Source organism: Pinus tabuliformis, chromosome 8, assembly GCF_031772625.1.
Source record: "Pinus tabuliformis cultivar Carrire ecotype Pingquan chromosome 8, CPIR1, whole genome shotgun sequence".
Taxonomy (NCBI): domain Eukaryota; kingdom Viridiplantae; phylum Streptophyta; class Pinopsida; order Pinales; family Pinaceae; genus Pinus; species Pinus tabuliformis.
In genome coordinates, this window is record NC_142294.1 from 1,460,062,250 (window position 1) to 1,460,076,649 (window position 14,400).

Below are 14,400 nucleotides of genomic sequence, written 5' to 3' on the forward strand. Positions count from 1 at the left end.
ATTTTTCATCAAATCAATTAGTAGATAGAAAACCAACATCATTATACAAAAGAAAAAAAATTTAATATGCGTGCAAATTCAAAAACACAACAGAAGAAACAACACATAAGGACACGAAGATTTTAGGTGGAAATCCTCAACGAGAGAAAAACCGTCGTAGTGATACTATGCTTTTCTTCTTTTATTAATCATCAAGCAATTTTGTTTACATAGATATGATTTCCACAGCCAGATAGGAATCCACAAGTCCCTATATAACAATCCCCAACTTGCTCGAAGCCCCGACCTCCATAAAAACATTTGTTAGCCACAACTAACAAAGAAGCTCCAACTTCCTATCAAGCCAGCCACCACTTTTCAAACCTTCTCAAATATAATGGATAATAGTTTCATTCATTTTCACAATGGATCCCTTTCTACAACAATAACAAAGCAAAAACCTTCGTGCAACCAACACAATTAGTAGCACCAAAACTTACATAACCAAAGTCTACATACAACAGTATAAGCCCTCATTTGGCCATGCAACCCAACCACCTATGGTAGTGTAATACAAGGCAAGATACATAAGATATAACATCTACAATGATGAAATGAACCTCTTGAATATTCACCTCTACTATTTTCACTGCTACAAGTATAATATTAGCTTTATTACACATAGCAGTTAAACTTGATCTCCAACATTAGCATAACATATCTACGTTAATTTCTCCCTCATTTAGATAGACTAAATAAACACATTAATCACTCTGAAATCCCTTTTATGACCATACCAAATACAACCAAATCAAATCACTTAATGTGTTTACTCCTTACTTTTGGTGATCATCAAATATGGTCATATCAATTAATGCATTTACTTCTTACTTTTGGTGATCAAATCAAGGATTGAATGCATTTCATTACTCTTGATGACCAAACAATAATCTCTCTAAAGGTTGACATTAATGCCCACCAAACAACATTGTTTCCAATGTCCCAAACTTTCATGAACATTCTGATGCCATAAATGATGTATTTTATCCATTTGGGGGGTTTGAGATGCTATGGCATACCTTGGCCTAACCGATAGTTTTAATCCTTGAATATTTCTTTTGAGCAAGCTATTATACACCTAAAATAGAGATTGTATACAAAAAAAGCCCCAAAAAGTTGGCCTGCGAGCTGCCTTCGTGCTTGTTTCATCTTTTAGGGTTAGGGTTTTGGACCCTTAAGGTTCTTTTCTTTGTGTTGAAAGACTATTCTTTTAGCTATTTGTAGAAGCTTTTGCTAATGAACATACCGGCCATATCTCTCTTCAAAGATAAGCTACCACCATTATAGCTCTAGCTACTTTCTGTTGTATAATAATATACCATTCTATTTATTAATAGAAGTGCTCTTTAATATATTTATCTATATATGTTCCATTTCCTTTTTTTCCTTTTGATTTTCTTCATGTAATAACAACCCAATGAAATAATTTAACTATAAACCCTAACATGAAAAAAATTCAAAAGTTGCTCCTCATCCATTTAATATCAAAAATCAATTAATCATTATTTATATAAATATATATATATATATATATATATATATATATATATATATATTATATACTTTTAACCATTGTTACGATATTATAAAATTAAGACGATAAACCCATGAAGTGTAATCTAGTTAGTTTATATGAGATTTAATCCCATCAAACCACCATTTGAAAACTCATGAAAAGAGATTAAAAATAAAAACCTGTCACAAAAACTTATTAAAAAAAAACTCAAAAAAGGAATAAAACACAAAAGAAACGTGAATCAACGTGCAAAATAGTCCGAAGACTAGGAGTCCTAGCAAAGAGGTCCATTACCATTGAGCAACAAATAGGTAGATCTCCACGCTTTGAGGTTCATAATTTGTTGGTCAACTATGGACCAAAACTATGATTAAACCACTTACGTGTAAAAAACAAATGTTCGGAATAATTCAAGCGTTTGAAAACAATTACTTAATCAACGCAGGCTAACTACGTTTGAACGATATCTGGTCAATTCTGAGAATCACAAGGTTGAAAAGAAGCACCTATAATTAAGACATTACAAGCAACGCACCCAATCCGCTGGATGCCTTCAGAATGTGATGCACGTACATTAATTGTGAAAGATGCCGAGATCAGGTAGATTTGGGTAAAAATGTGGTGAAAAACAGCGATGTTACTCCATACGTAACCTTTTCTTCTGGTCAACGTGGATATCGTGGTAATGCACAGAGAAGAGGTTTACGCTCATGCTATTCTTGGGGATCATCATACAACGTTTTCTCGACAAGAATGATGTTCCGTCGTAAATTATATGGAAAATTATTGTTTTGAGGCTTCTGCCATCAGTGTTTTGTGTAGTTTTCTTCCGGGTTCTCGCATCTATGATTGTTTATATCGTTGACTGATCATGCAATTATATGTTTTGTGTAGTTTTCTTCCTTGTCTATATCGTTGACTGATCATGCAATTATAGGATAGATTATATGGAAAATGTTACCAAAGCTAACGTACGAACAGGATTTTGTAAAGGCGTTTACAGATGATTATGGAAAACGTTACGGAAGATGACATAGAAAATTGACAGAAAGATCTTTCGACAACTATCATGGCAGGTGACTAATAACTACTCTGCATTCCAGAATTAATACTACAGGGATGGAAGGGTGATTGGCAGCCAAAAAGAATTTCGTCATGATCAAAGGGAGATTAGATTAGATTTGCAGAAACCGTCAAATTTAATAGGTATTTTAGATCTCAAATTCTTACTCTCGCAGAGAATTGGGTATTTTTCATCAGATTCTAATCGTTTTTAACCTGAAGATATATACACATCTCCACCCAACATTTATAACTCTGCCAATAACAATTAGAAAATGTTCATTCAATTCTCATGATCGAAATCCTTGACTGATCATGCAATTATAGTGATAGAAATCCTTGAGTGGAAAAGAAAATGCCGTCGCAAATGGAGGTAATTCTATAGTATGGCCAATCATTAATTTTCATATGACAATGACATCTTTTTTCAAAATGAAAAAATTCGACTCCTTGTTAGGATGAAAAATCTCATACTAACATTATTTGAAGAATTTGTCACAATGGTCGTGTGGGAAGTGGTTTTGAAGTTGAAAATTTGAAAGTGATTGACGGACATTATTAGGGGTTTTGATTTAGAAATGAGATAGATTGATCAACTAATATTGTAGGAATAGTCTAAGTCTAAGTTTAAGGTTAGTCCAGCCAAATACGACTCCTTGTTAGAATGAAAAATCTCATACTAACATTATTTGAAGAATTTGTCACAATTGTCGTGTGGGAAGTGGTTTTGAAGTTGAAAAAGTTGAAAACTTCAAAGTGATTGATTGACATTATTAGGGGTTTCGATTTAGAAATGAGATAGATTGATCAACTAGTCTAAGTAAGGTTAGTCTAACTTTAATGGTTGTATGAGTTTTTTTTTGTAAGCTAAGGAGGGACCATTCTTTTTCCATTACTTCGAATTGAAACCATTACATTTTCATGGTGGCCTCAACCCGCCCTGAGGGGAAACCGGGTCTGTTGGCCACCTTAAGTTTTTGACAGCCATCCAAAAACAAAAAATATTAATTCTTCTTGTCCAGGCTATGTAAACTAAACATTCGAAAAGATTACTACTGCTTCTTGTTTGCATTCTAAACTGAAAATAGAAACGAAACTATCCAACCGCTTTCAAAAAACTATAGACAACATATACATATCTTCAAGTATTAAACCGCCATGACTTCCTGCTGCTCCTCTTCTTTCTTTATGCCCGGGTTGATCTCCTTTATCTGCTGCTGTATCTCTTCCAGTTTTTTATCCTGCATTATCAGAGTGACCTGAATGTTCTGCAATTCTTTCTTCAAATTTGGAATTCCCTGGGACAATTCTGCCATCTCCATGGCCACCTGTTCCATAGCCTTAGCCAACAGCCTTTTCATGACCCAGTATACATGCAAGGCCTGTTTATACAGAGTCATGCATCCTCTCGTGTTCCCTGGATCCGGAAGGAGGTATTCCCAATCTTCCATTTCTGATCCTGATTGACCTTGGGTCGCATCTTCCTCCAGTTGCTGAATTATCCTTCTGATGTCCTTATTGGTGTTCTCACAGTAGGCTTGCTCCGCAAACTGTATCTTCTTCTTCAGTGTTTTCCTGTATTTTCTTGCTGGTGCTGGTTCATGCTCTTCCCGTTTCCCTTCCGACCATCCTCTTCCTCTGCTGCATCGTCCTCATCCCCGTCCTGCTCTTCCTCTGTTCCTGTAATTTCCCCTGCCTCCCCGACTCTTCATGCCCAAGGTGCTTCCGAAGTCACCTCCCTCCTCTCGCCCTTTGCTACTCCTGTCTCCATACTCCCTGTCCTCCTGTGTTTTGTCCTTTGTTGACCCCACGTCCTTCCATATCTTCTTTCGCGGTTGCTCCACTCTATCCTGGTCTGAATCAAACATTTCCACTTCATCTTCAGTATCGTCCTGAACTGTCTGATACTTCTCTGCCGTTTCTCCATCCTCGATTCCTTTCCCTTTCTTTTCCTGGCTTCTCCGTCCTCTGTTGTCTTCATCCCCGTCGCTTCTCATTCTCCTCCTCGTTGCCATTCGATTCTTCCTTCCGGTGTTGCCTGCTTGTTTTCTCAGCCTCCTTTACCTTTCTGTTAACCTACCCAGAGCTTTCGCCACCTTGACTCTTCGCAACTCCTCTACAAATTCATTTAACGTCCTCCTCTCTTTGTCTCGCCTTCCTTCTTTATGATGTCTCCTCCGCCAGTTCTCCTCATCTCTCCTCGCCCGCTTCACTTGCCACCTGCCGATTTCATCACCGCCCACCTCCCTTCGTCCTTCTTCTGTGCACTCATACCCACATCCAATCTCTGCCGCATTACCTCCACCAGCTTCTTCTTTATTACCTCATCGCCATCCCTCCTCGATATGATACCTTTTCTGGTGATCTCTCTATCCACCTTCATCATTACCTGAATACCTTTTGCCTCGTCATCCTTCCTTACCTGATCTGTATTAATTTCCCTGATCGCCGTCATTATCACCCCGATCGGGGGTCTCTGGGTGTCTTTTTTATTGAGTTGCGGATTCATTATGGTCTTGAGTGATTATGGTGGTGAGTTCATCCCATCCCGGTTTATTCCTTATTGTTGGCCAGCTGTTGTCGATCTTTTCCTCCTGTTCTTTACTCCCCCAGTTTGCAAGGTAGTCTGCAACCTTGTTTCCTTTCCTCCTGACGTGATTAATGATTTTGTATTCTATTCTCTTTAATAATTCAGCCAAGTCTTGGACGATCCCAGCCGTCCTCCAGCTTCTAGCTACTTGCTCCCAGTCTTTCCCGTTGTTGAGTTTTCGTAACATTTCTACTGCTATCTGTGAGTCGCCTTCTATTTCCAAATTCGTGTAGCCGTTCCTTACTGCTATCCTTAGACCTTGATAAACAGCCCACAGTTCTGCTTCATTGTTGGTCATTTCGCCTCCTCATTCCCCAAGTGGGGGGAGATTAATGGGTGTATGAGTTTTGGGATAAGGGAATTTTTGTTTTTCAAGGGAGATGTAGATATTTTATTTTCCAAATTTGAGTTAATAATTTATTTGGAGAAAAATTATATATATATTTTTTATAAATTTATTAGATTAATAATTTATTACGAAAGAAAATGTATTTTTAATTATAATTTTAGTATATTTTCTCGAGTGATTACATAAACATATATATTTTTTTTAATGAAAAGTAGGGAAAATAACTTAAAAACCCAAAATAAATAAAGCTATTACAGTGCCAAATAATTTAATGTATTATGATTTTTTTCAGAAATATATGAAATTATGTTTCTCTTATTTATAAAATTATGTTTGTCATAAATATATCTAATTATTTAATTATATATATATATATATATATATATATATATAATCAATTTATTTATTTATGTTTAAATAATTTTATGTATAATATCTATTTATTATTTTTTCAAATAAAAATATTATTTTTAATAATTTTAATACATAAAAAACTCTTTAATATTATTTTAAATAAAAATGTTTATTTTATAGTTTATTTTATATGTTTTTTTCTGTGTAAAGATACTTATTATTATATTAATATATATTACTTTGAAAAATATAATATAACATTTTACTTTATACACATTGAAATTAAAATTAAAATAATTAAAAGTTTAAGTTTAAAAGAGAATATTTAAATTTCAAAAATATAATTTATTATTTAAAATTGTTATATATATATATATATATATATATATATATATAAAAGAAAAGCTTGAAAAAAATTATGCTGATATAAAATTTGAATAACAACAAAAAAAAATCTAGATAACTTTATAAAAATGTCATTTCTCATTAATATAAACATTTTACAATATTTTACAAAATAAATTCCTAATATTATACTTACTTTTTTTAAAATTTATATGTTAAATTTGAAGCTTTATGTGAATGTTTTTTTATTTTATTTTATTAATAATATATTAATATAAAAATTATAAATTTGAGTTTTTAATTGTATTTTTTTCTTATTTTATATTATTTTATTAAGAACATATCTCTGAAAATATTGAAATAGTTAGGATATAAAATGAAATTAAAAAATTGGCAAAATAAAACTTGTATTCAAATATTCCCACATATATTTAAAAAAAACATTTTTTTCAAAAACTTTTTAAATACAAAATAAAATAACAATTAACTTAAATTATAGCTCTTCCATTTCTCTTTAATGTTATATTCTATTTATTAATTGTACTATCCACTATTACTATCTTCCACTTTCTAGTGCACTATTTTCGTTCAAATTTAAGAATAGATCCCCTTAATCTTCTTACATTAAGAGAGGCACACGTCTAATTGAAATATAAGTATTCATCCGTAACAAGGGAAAGTCGTGATCTCAAGTGGCACTCGTAGGGTGGTTACCATGCACCGAACAAGAGGCTGGGAAGCACTGTGGAAAATGTGATTAAAGCTTAAGCAAGGGAGCAAATGTTTTGCACTATCCATATCTATGATAAGGTTCCTCATGTCAACCAAGGTTGATATTAACTATCAATATTGATTGCAAGACTATAATAATTTCAATGAGGGGTATTGAATGTGGTCATTCTCTAGATTTATTCTTTTATTTGAATTTTAATACTTTTGTTATTTTAACTTTTTTTAGAAACTATAATAGCCAATGTACTACTAGTAGAGTGATATTAATATGACTTTCTCATTAATCTATTATGTAATATTTTTATAACGTCTAAATTTGATTAAAGCTTTAAGCAAGGGAGCAAATGTTTTTCACTATCCATATCCATGATAAGGTTCCTCAAGTCAACCAAGATTGCTAGTAACAATCAATATTGATTGCAAGATGATAATAATTTCAATGAGGGTATTGAATGTGGTGATTCTTTAGATTTATGCTTTTACTTGAATTTTAATACTCCAATTATTTTATAGTTGCAAGTGTCATTTCATACACCTTTTGCTAGAAACTACAATAGACAATGTACTATTAGTAGAGTGATATTAATATGACTTTCTCATCAACCCATTATGTAATTTTTTTTATAACGTCTAAATTTGATTAAAGCTTAAGCAAGGGAGCAAATGTTTTGCACTATCCATATCCATGATAAGGTTCCTCAAGTCAACCAAGATTGCTAGTAACCATCAATATTGATTGGAAGATGATAATAATTTCAATGAGGGGTATTGAATGTGGTGACTCTCTATATTTATGCTTTTACTTGAATTTTAATACTCTGGTTATTTTATAGTTGTGAGTGTCATTTCCTACACCTTTTGCTAGAAACTACAATAGCTAATGTACTACTAGTAGAGTGATATTAATATGACTTTCTCATCAACCCATTATGTAATTTTTTCATAACGTCTAAATTTGATTAAAGATTAAGCAAGGGAGAAAATGTTTTGCACTATCCATATCCGTGATAAGGTTCCTCAAGTCAACCAAGATTGCTAGTAACCATCAATATTGATTGCAAGATGATAATAATTTCAATGAGGGGTATTAAATGTGGTGATTCTCTAGATTTATGCTTTTACTTGAATTTTAATACTCCGGTTATTTTACAATTGCGAGTGTCATTTCCTACACCTTTTGCAAGAAAATACAATAGCCAATGTACTACTAGTAGAGTGATATTAATATGAATTTCTCATCAACCCATTATGTAATTTTTTTATAATGTCTACTATTACAATTGAGAAGTAATGTCCAGTGACTTAGTTTGTGGGAACAACTTTAGTCCAAGCTACACCAAAATAAAATTTTTCACATGAGTAAAGAATATATGGTGCATGGTAGAGTTAAATGGTTATTTTCAATCAATTGTGGCCTATGATCATTAAGAAGGTTGTATTCATAATTTCTTGTGTTTGAAATTATTTTTGTTCACCTCTTTATTGTCAAAGTGTTCCATATGATGGTTAAAATTCAATATATGGAAACTCTATCAAATTTCTTCTGCTAGTTTCTATAAAGGCATGCTGAAGGTCATTTTTATTTTTGAGGAGAAGGTGTCATAACAATAGTTGTTGCTAGTTGAATGGACAAATCATCAACTGTAGAAAATTTTATTTATGTGTTTTGATGATGATTTATTTCATGGCAATTCATGTTATACTACTCTTTTTCATTGGAATGAATCATTGCTACATTAATTGTTGTGGTTTCTCATTAATCATATGATACTTTAGCAATAGTACTAGTTAAAGTGAAGCTAGACATTACTAATTGTGAAAATAATGGTGGAGTGACTACAATATTATTTCCAACCTATTCATGTCATAATGAATTTCTTTCCTAGTGAATAACCTCGATACTTAGAGTTTTATTTGCTATTGGATCCCTTGTATAGCCGTAGCTTAACAACAACTTTGAAACTTCTAGTGTAGTGGACATAGCCATATCATCATAAATGTGAGAGAAAAAATAGCATTTCTCTCCAACTCTTGCATACTAGTTTGCATTATAATTGTCTAAAATTCCAATGGTCAATACACTAAGGAAGAGATTCCAAAGATTTATGCAAATAATCAATCTTTATTTAACGATAAAAATTTGCAAATTTTAGTCTTATAATTTCATTTATGATGGTATACTATTTTTATAATTTGATTGTATATTAGTTTCTAATGTTAGTATCTCTTCATTATTACTACCTCTAACATCATATTTAGGATTAAAAAATCATGAGGCGATATTATATTTTTACTATCCAATGTAGAAGACAACATTTTGAGTAAATGACTTCAAATAAGTGGCTATGGATAATATTTGTGATGGTTGTAGGAGTGGTAGGGAAACATCCATCAAAGAAAAAATTGTGACTGTGCTTATCAGATATTGTAGAATGGGGTGCACTAGTGCTAGATCATGTATGGTGGAATGGATGAAGTGGGACACTATGATGTAGATATGATCATGTTTAAAGAAAATTTTGGACTAGACGAAGCCAACATTCTAGAAGAAATCAAAGGTGAAATATCACATATTCTTAAGGGTAACGAGCTATGATGGTCACATAGATGCAAAACAAATATTTTTAGTTGTTTAGAGGGATAATTCCATGAGAATTTAACATATATGAAAGATCATTGAGCGAATCTTCCAAGTGATCTGTGAATCCATAGCATAGGATCCGATTGGGATGCTAAAAATTATGTGTATAGTTGTCGAAAATGTATAAGAGTTTGTAGAAATAGATACAAATGTTACAACAAAATAGTTTGTAAAGTAAATGGCTAGTAAGTGAATATCCTCTTAGATCAAAATGACAAAGTGTTAGAAGAAGATAAAAAATCTTGGAGCTCATAAAATAATGTGCACAACCTGATATGAAGAATAAAATAGATTTATGATATATTTGTTTCGTGTAACTTAGGGGAATGGATTTTTACCATATCATGGATGAGGAAGTTTGTGACAAAGGGGATGGATCTGTCTTGATTTGATCTAATAGCTATGCCATGCTATTTTTTTTTGTCCCCATTGAATCCTTTTCTAAAAAGGAATATGCAGGGTATTGAGTGTTATACACTTATTTTCCACCATAGGCCTTACAAGGAATTTATTGGATGTTACAAGGTTGAATTTCCATAATTGAGTAATTTCTCATAATTATTTCATAATGAAGTAACTATTTTGTTACAATTTCCGATTATTGAATAAGAATTATTTCATGATTGAGAAATACCCATAATTGAGGAGAAAATTTATAGTATATTGGGAAAAAATCATAATTGAGCATGGGACTAGAGTGAAAATATCATAACATAGAAAAATATAATTATAGATTGCAAAAATCCTCATAATTGATCACGAAACATGTGCATGAATTGTAGATTATTGGTTCATGTGTCGTCAACTCTATCAATGACTTGTATCTACCTAATTCACCCGTTGACAAGCCTATCTCCAAACTCTTTTAAATTTATATAAAAAGAGGAAAAATTAGAGGGGATAGTGAGAGTAATAGTTCAATCAAATGTTGGTAAAATTCAAGGAGACTAATTATATACTATGGAATCCTTGCTACTAGCCAAGTATGATTTGAGGCTAAGGAATTAGAAGTGGTATTTTCCATTTCCACTAATAAATAAAACTTGTGATAATTGCCACACATATTATTGTTGATCTTTGTTCGACTTATAATAGATTGGGAGATTTATACTTATGATTTATAAAGACTTGCATATTTTGATGAGATCTTGGGGTTGCTAATTATGTGTAGGTTGTAGGTGTAGTAGAGAGGAGTAAAGACAACAATGGAAGAAGGATCTCCCTCATACATAATCAATTAGGATCATCACAAACTTCATTATAAGCTTGATATTGTTCTTTCCTTCTTCCTTTCCATTACATGCATGTAAGGGAAGTAGGGAATAGGTATAAGGGATAGGATTACAATAGATATAGTCTCTTTGTCTCTCAAATATTGGGAAATATATGTGGAGTTAAACTCTTTAGCCATAGGGGGCAATTCAATCTATCAAAATTGGTCACTCGATATGGTAAGAATCATTTGAATTTCTCCTCAATTTCCAGTTAAACATTATTTACTTTTATTGAATGAGTGTTTAATAGTGTTTCATATCTAATTTACATCATTTTTTTATCTAGATCGACCCATAATTCATCAGGGCTTAGCCCAATTCAATAAAAATAAAATAAAATAGTGAGATTAAGAGGAAAAAATAGGCTATGGATTTTAGGCTATGTAACATTCTATACAAAATTTGAATGAAATAGATCCAAATATAATTTGTCCTCAAAATTTTATCCCAATTTAATATTAATAATAAAAAAATCATCCAAATCAATGTTCGAAAAGAGGAGATATTGTTAATTGTGAATCGTCTATATTTTCTTATTTTCTATGATGGCCACATACATTTGCTTTTATAATATATTTTGATAGGGACCTATAATTTCATAGGAACAAACTCATTTGGTAAGGAATTTTATATGATTTTGTTTGATATATGATACACCATATTTTTCAGTGAAAAGAAAAGTTATCTAGTGCCCTTCAAAAATTATTGTCTCAGTTAATTCTTCAAAGGATTTAATTTTTAATTTTTAATTTCAATTTGATTTTTTACTTCAATTTCATTTCATCATAAAAAATTTCCATTATTTATTTTAAGTGATTTTTAGTTCTAAATTAATTGGTATATTTGGTTTAGAATTGTGAACCTTAGATTATATTTTCATCTCATATATTTTGAGGATTTGAAGTGTTAACTGAGAGAGTGTGAGGTTCCTAAACTATTGTTGAAAATGGAATCACCAAGAGTTACATTGGGAAGAAAAATTTGGTGTTTGTCTCCTTGAGGAAAAACCTAGAGAAGTAATTTTTTTATCCAGTATTAGCTTATCTAGTGAAGAAGCTTCATATATTGTGGATTCTCTTCTTTTGATAGTAATTTGTTATTCTCTGTTATATGGTATCCTCAGGTGGATTATATTTTTTCTTGTAAGTCTCGAAGTATAAATGGAAATCGATGTATCTAGTGGATGAAGGTGGTGTGATATTGTGACATCTTGCCAAACCAAAGACATGGTTTTGTTTCCCTTCCAAAAGGACCTCACCACAAGCACTAGAATTTGGCTCGAGGGCGACAACAGCAAGTGATAAATATATGCTACTTATCTATGATTAGGTGGAGACTTGTTGTCCCTAACTCATTTTCCAAAATCCATATCCAGATGAGCGTTTTTCATATGCATTTCTTGCAATTAATTTCATGTTGAACTATTAAATTAGTGTTGTATTCATTGTATGAATGGTTCATGGTTTACTCATGTTTTAAATGAATAAATCTCTATTGATTGGTACCTTGCGAATGTGATTTTACAATTATTCCCTTTATACATGAAATTAGAAATGTAAATTTTCATGTTAATATTGTTTCCTTGAAGAAACATTGATGTTCCTAAGCTTGAGACTAGTGAAGCTCTGATGAATGGTTCTTGCATTATGGTTGTAGAACCATTTTTTTATAGAGGACTTATATAAGCATTTATGTGAGTGATGTATGCACTTCTAGATATAATTTCACTGTTAACATAGACAATTACTGCACAAGGATATGAGAATCCATGTCTATTTGATTAAAATTTGAGCTTGATCAATGAGCTAAACCTTTGATGGTTCAAATGCCATGATGGCTTGAACGAGAAGCTCGTGTTACCTCCACAACATTGGCATAATTATTGATGCAATTGCCATGATGAGACATTATGTATGTCTAACAAAAATGAATGTGAAAATGTTGGGAAGTTTTGATCCATTCATTCTGATATTAAGAGAGGATATTTTTTCTTCATAAGGCAATAGACTCATATGTAAGCTTTAGGGAATCAAATGTAAAAATGCTTGGAAGTTGAACCATTCGTTTCAGTATACATTTAGGGAAAATTGAATCCACATGCTCATTTCAAAAGAGATATTCGCCCTCATGCCACTGTCAAACCAATTGATGGGATGTGTGTAGTCAATTGAAATGGCCTTGGGGAGTCAATTTTCCTGTGGTCTTGTGCATAATGGTCTCAACTCATGCACAGGTGGAATTATATAAACAATAAACACTCATTTTATTTCAAATCATATATATATATATATATATATATATATATATATATATATATATATATATATATATATATATATATATATATATATATATATATATATATATATATCCCAAGGATCTTGGGCGTTGAAATTTACCGTTGGTAAATGAAATGTCCAATGGTAGGAGTTTTAAGCACATGGGTCAAGTCACATAACCCATGTAACCACATGTCATGATCATGGATAGAGGTGTATGCATGAATGGATGAAAAGGATAGTCAGATGAGATCGACGAATATGGTGGACTATGTTACCGTTAGAGAGATTTTGAGTTGTAAAATGGGCCTCCTAATGAATATTATAAAATAATAGTGGAAGCAATAAAATAATATTAGATTACATCATTAAATTTTAGCAGGAAAAAAGAAAAAACAACTTTTCAACTCATATTTTCAACTTATCTCCCTATGGTTTTACTCAAACTTCAAGTGGGAGCACTTGTTGGACTTGGAATTTGATTCTTGATCCAAAGAGTACCTATGTTGGATACTTTTGATGGACACTCCTACACAAAAAATGAGAAATATATGAATACTAGTCTTGCATATGACAATGATACTAGTGGGTATATATATATATATATATATATATCACAACACTTGTATGAGTATTAGTGTGGAGTAATTCAGGGTGGTATAGTTGTGACTGTCATCTGCACAATTAGTTTTTATACACATATTGGGGCTATTGTATACTACTATGCATAGTACATTTCCAACACACACAAACACACGTGTGTGTGTGTATTCTCACATATGGTATTGACCCTGAGAGTAAGTCACGGTTATATGATGGGTTATCACACTTCAAGGACATTAATAAACAAAGCTCGGCAACATATATATACAGATATGTGTCGAATTAAGTCTGCATACACAAGATTATACATGTATCTGCTTATGCACAAGTACCTTATCGTGTATGACAAAAAAACATGTGTCCTAGTAACTTGAGGGACTCTTTCAAATGACAACAGGTTGTTACACCATGTGACCACCACGTGGAGTCCATGTGGTAGAGAGGAAAGTGATGAATTTAAAAAAAGAAAAAATAGGAATCTTAAAAGGGTATAAATTAATATCCAAAAGTCCAAATTAGACAAAATTTTCTATCACTAAAAAAGTCTCATCGAGACGAGTGTGATGGTAGCATTTATTTTTAGTTTTGAAAACTCGAAAGAAAGACAAAAAATAAT

At 32.0% G+C, this 14,400-nt stretch overlaps 1 protein-coding gene across 1 annotated transcript; it reads right to left on the reverse strand.

The window, feature by feature from the left end:
* Positions 1 to 5,106: 5,106 nt before the first annotated feature.
* LOC149241287 (uncharacterized) lies at positions 5,107 to 5,505 on the reverse strand. Its single transcript, XM_089370494.1, has one exon. The coding sequence runs from the start codon at positions 5,503 to 5,505 to the stop codon at positions 5,107 to 5,109; it is 399 nt and encodes a 132-aa protein (XP_089226620.1).
* Between the last annotated feature and the right edge of the window lie 8,895 nt (positions 5,506 to 14,400).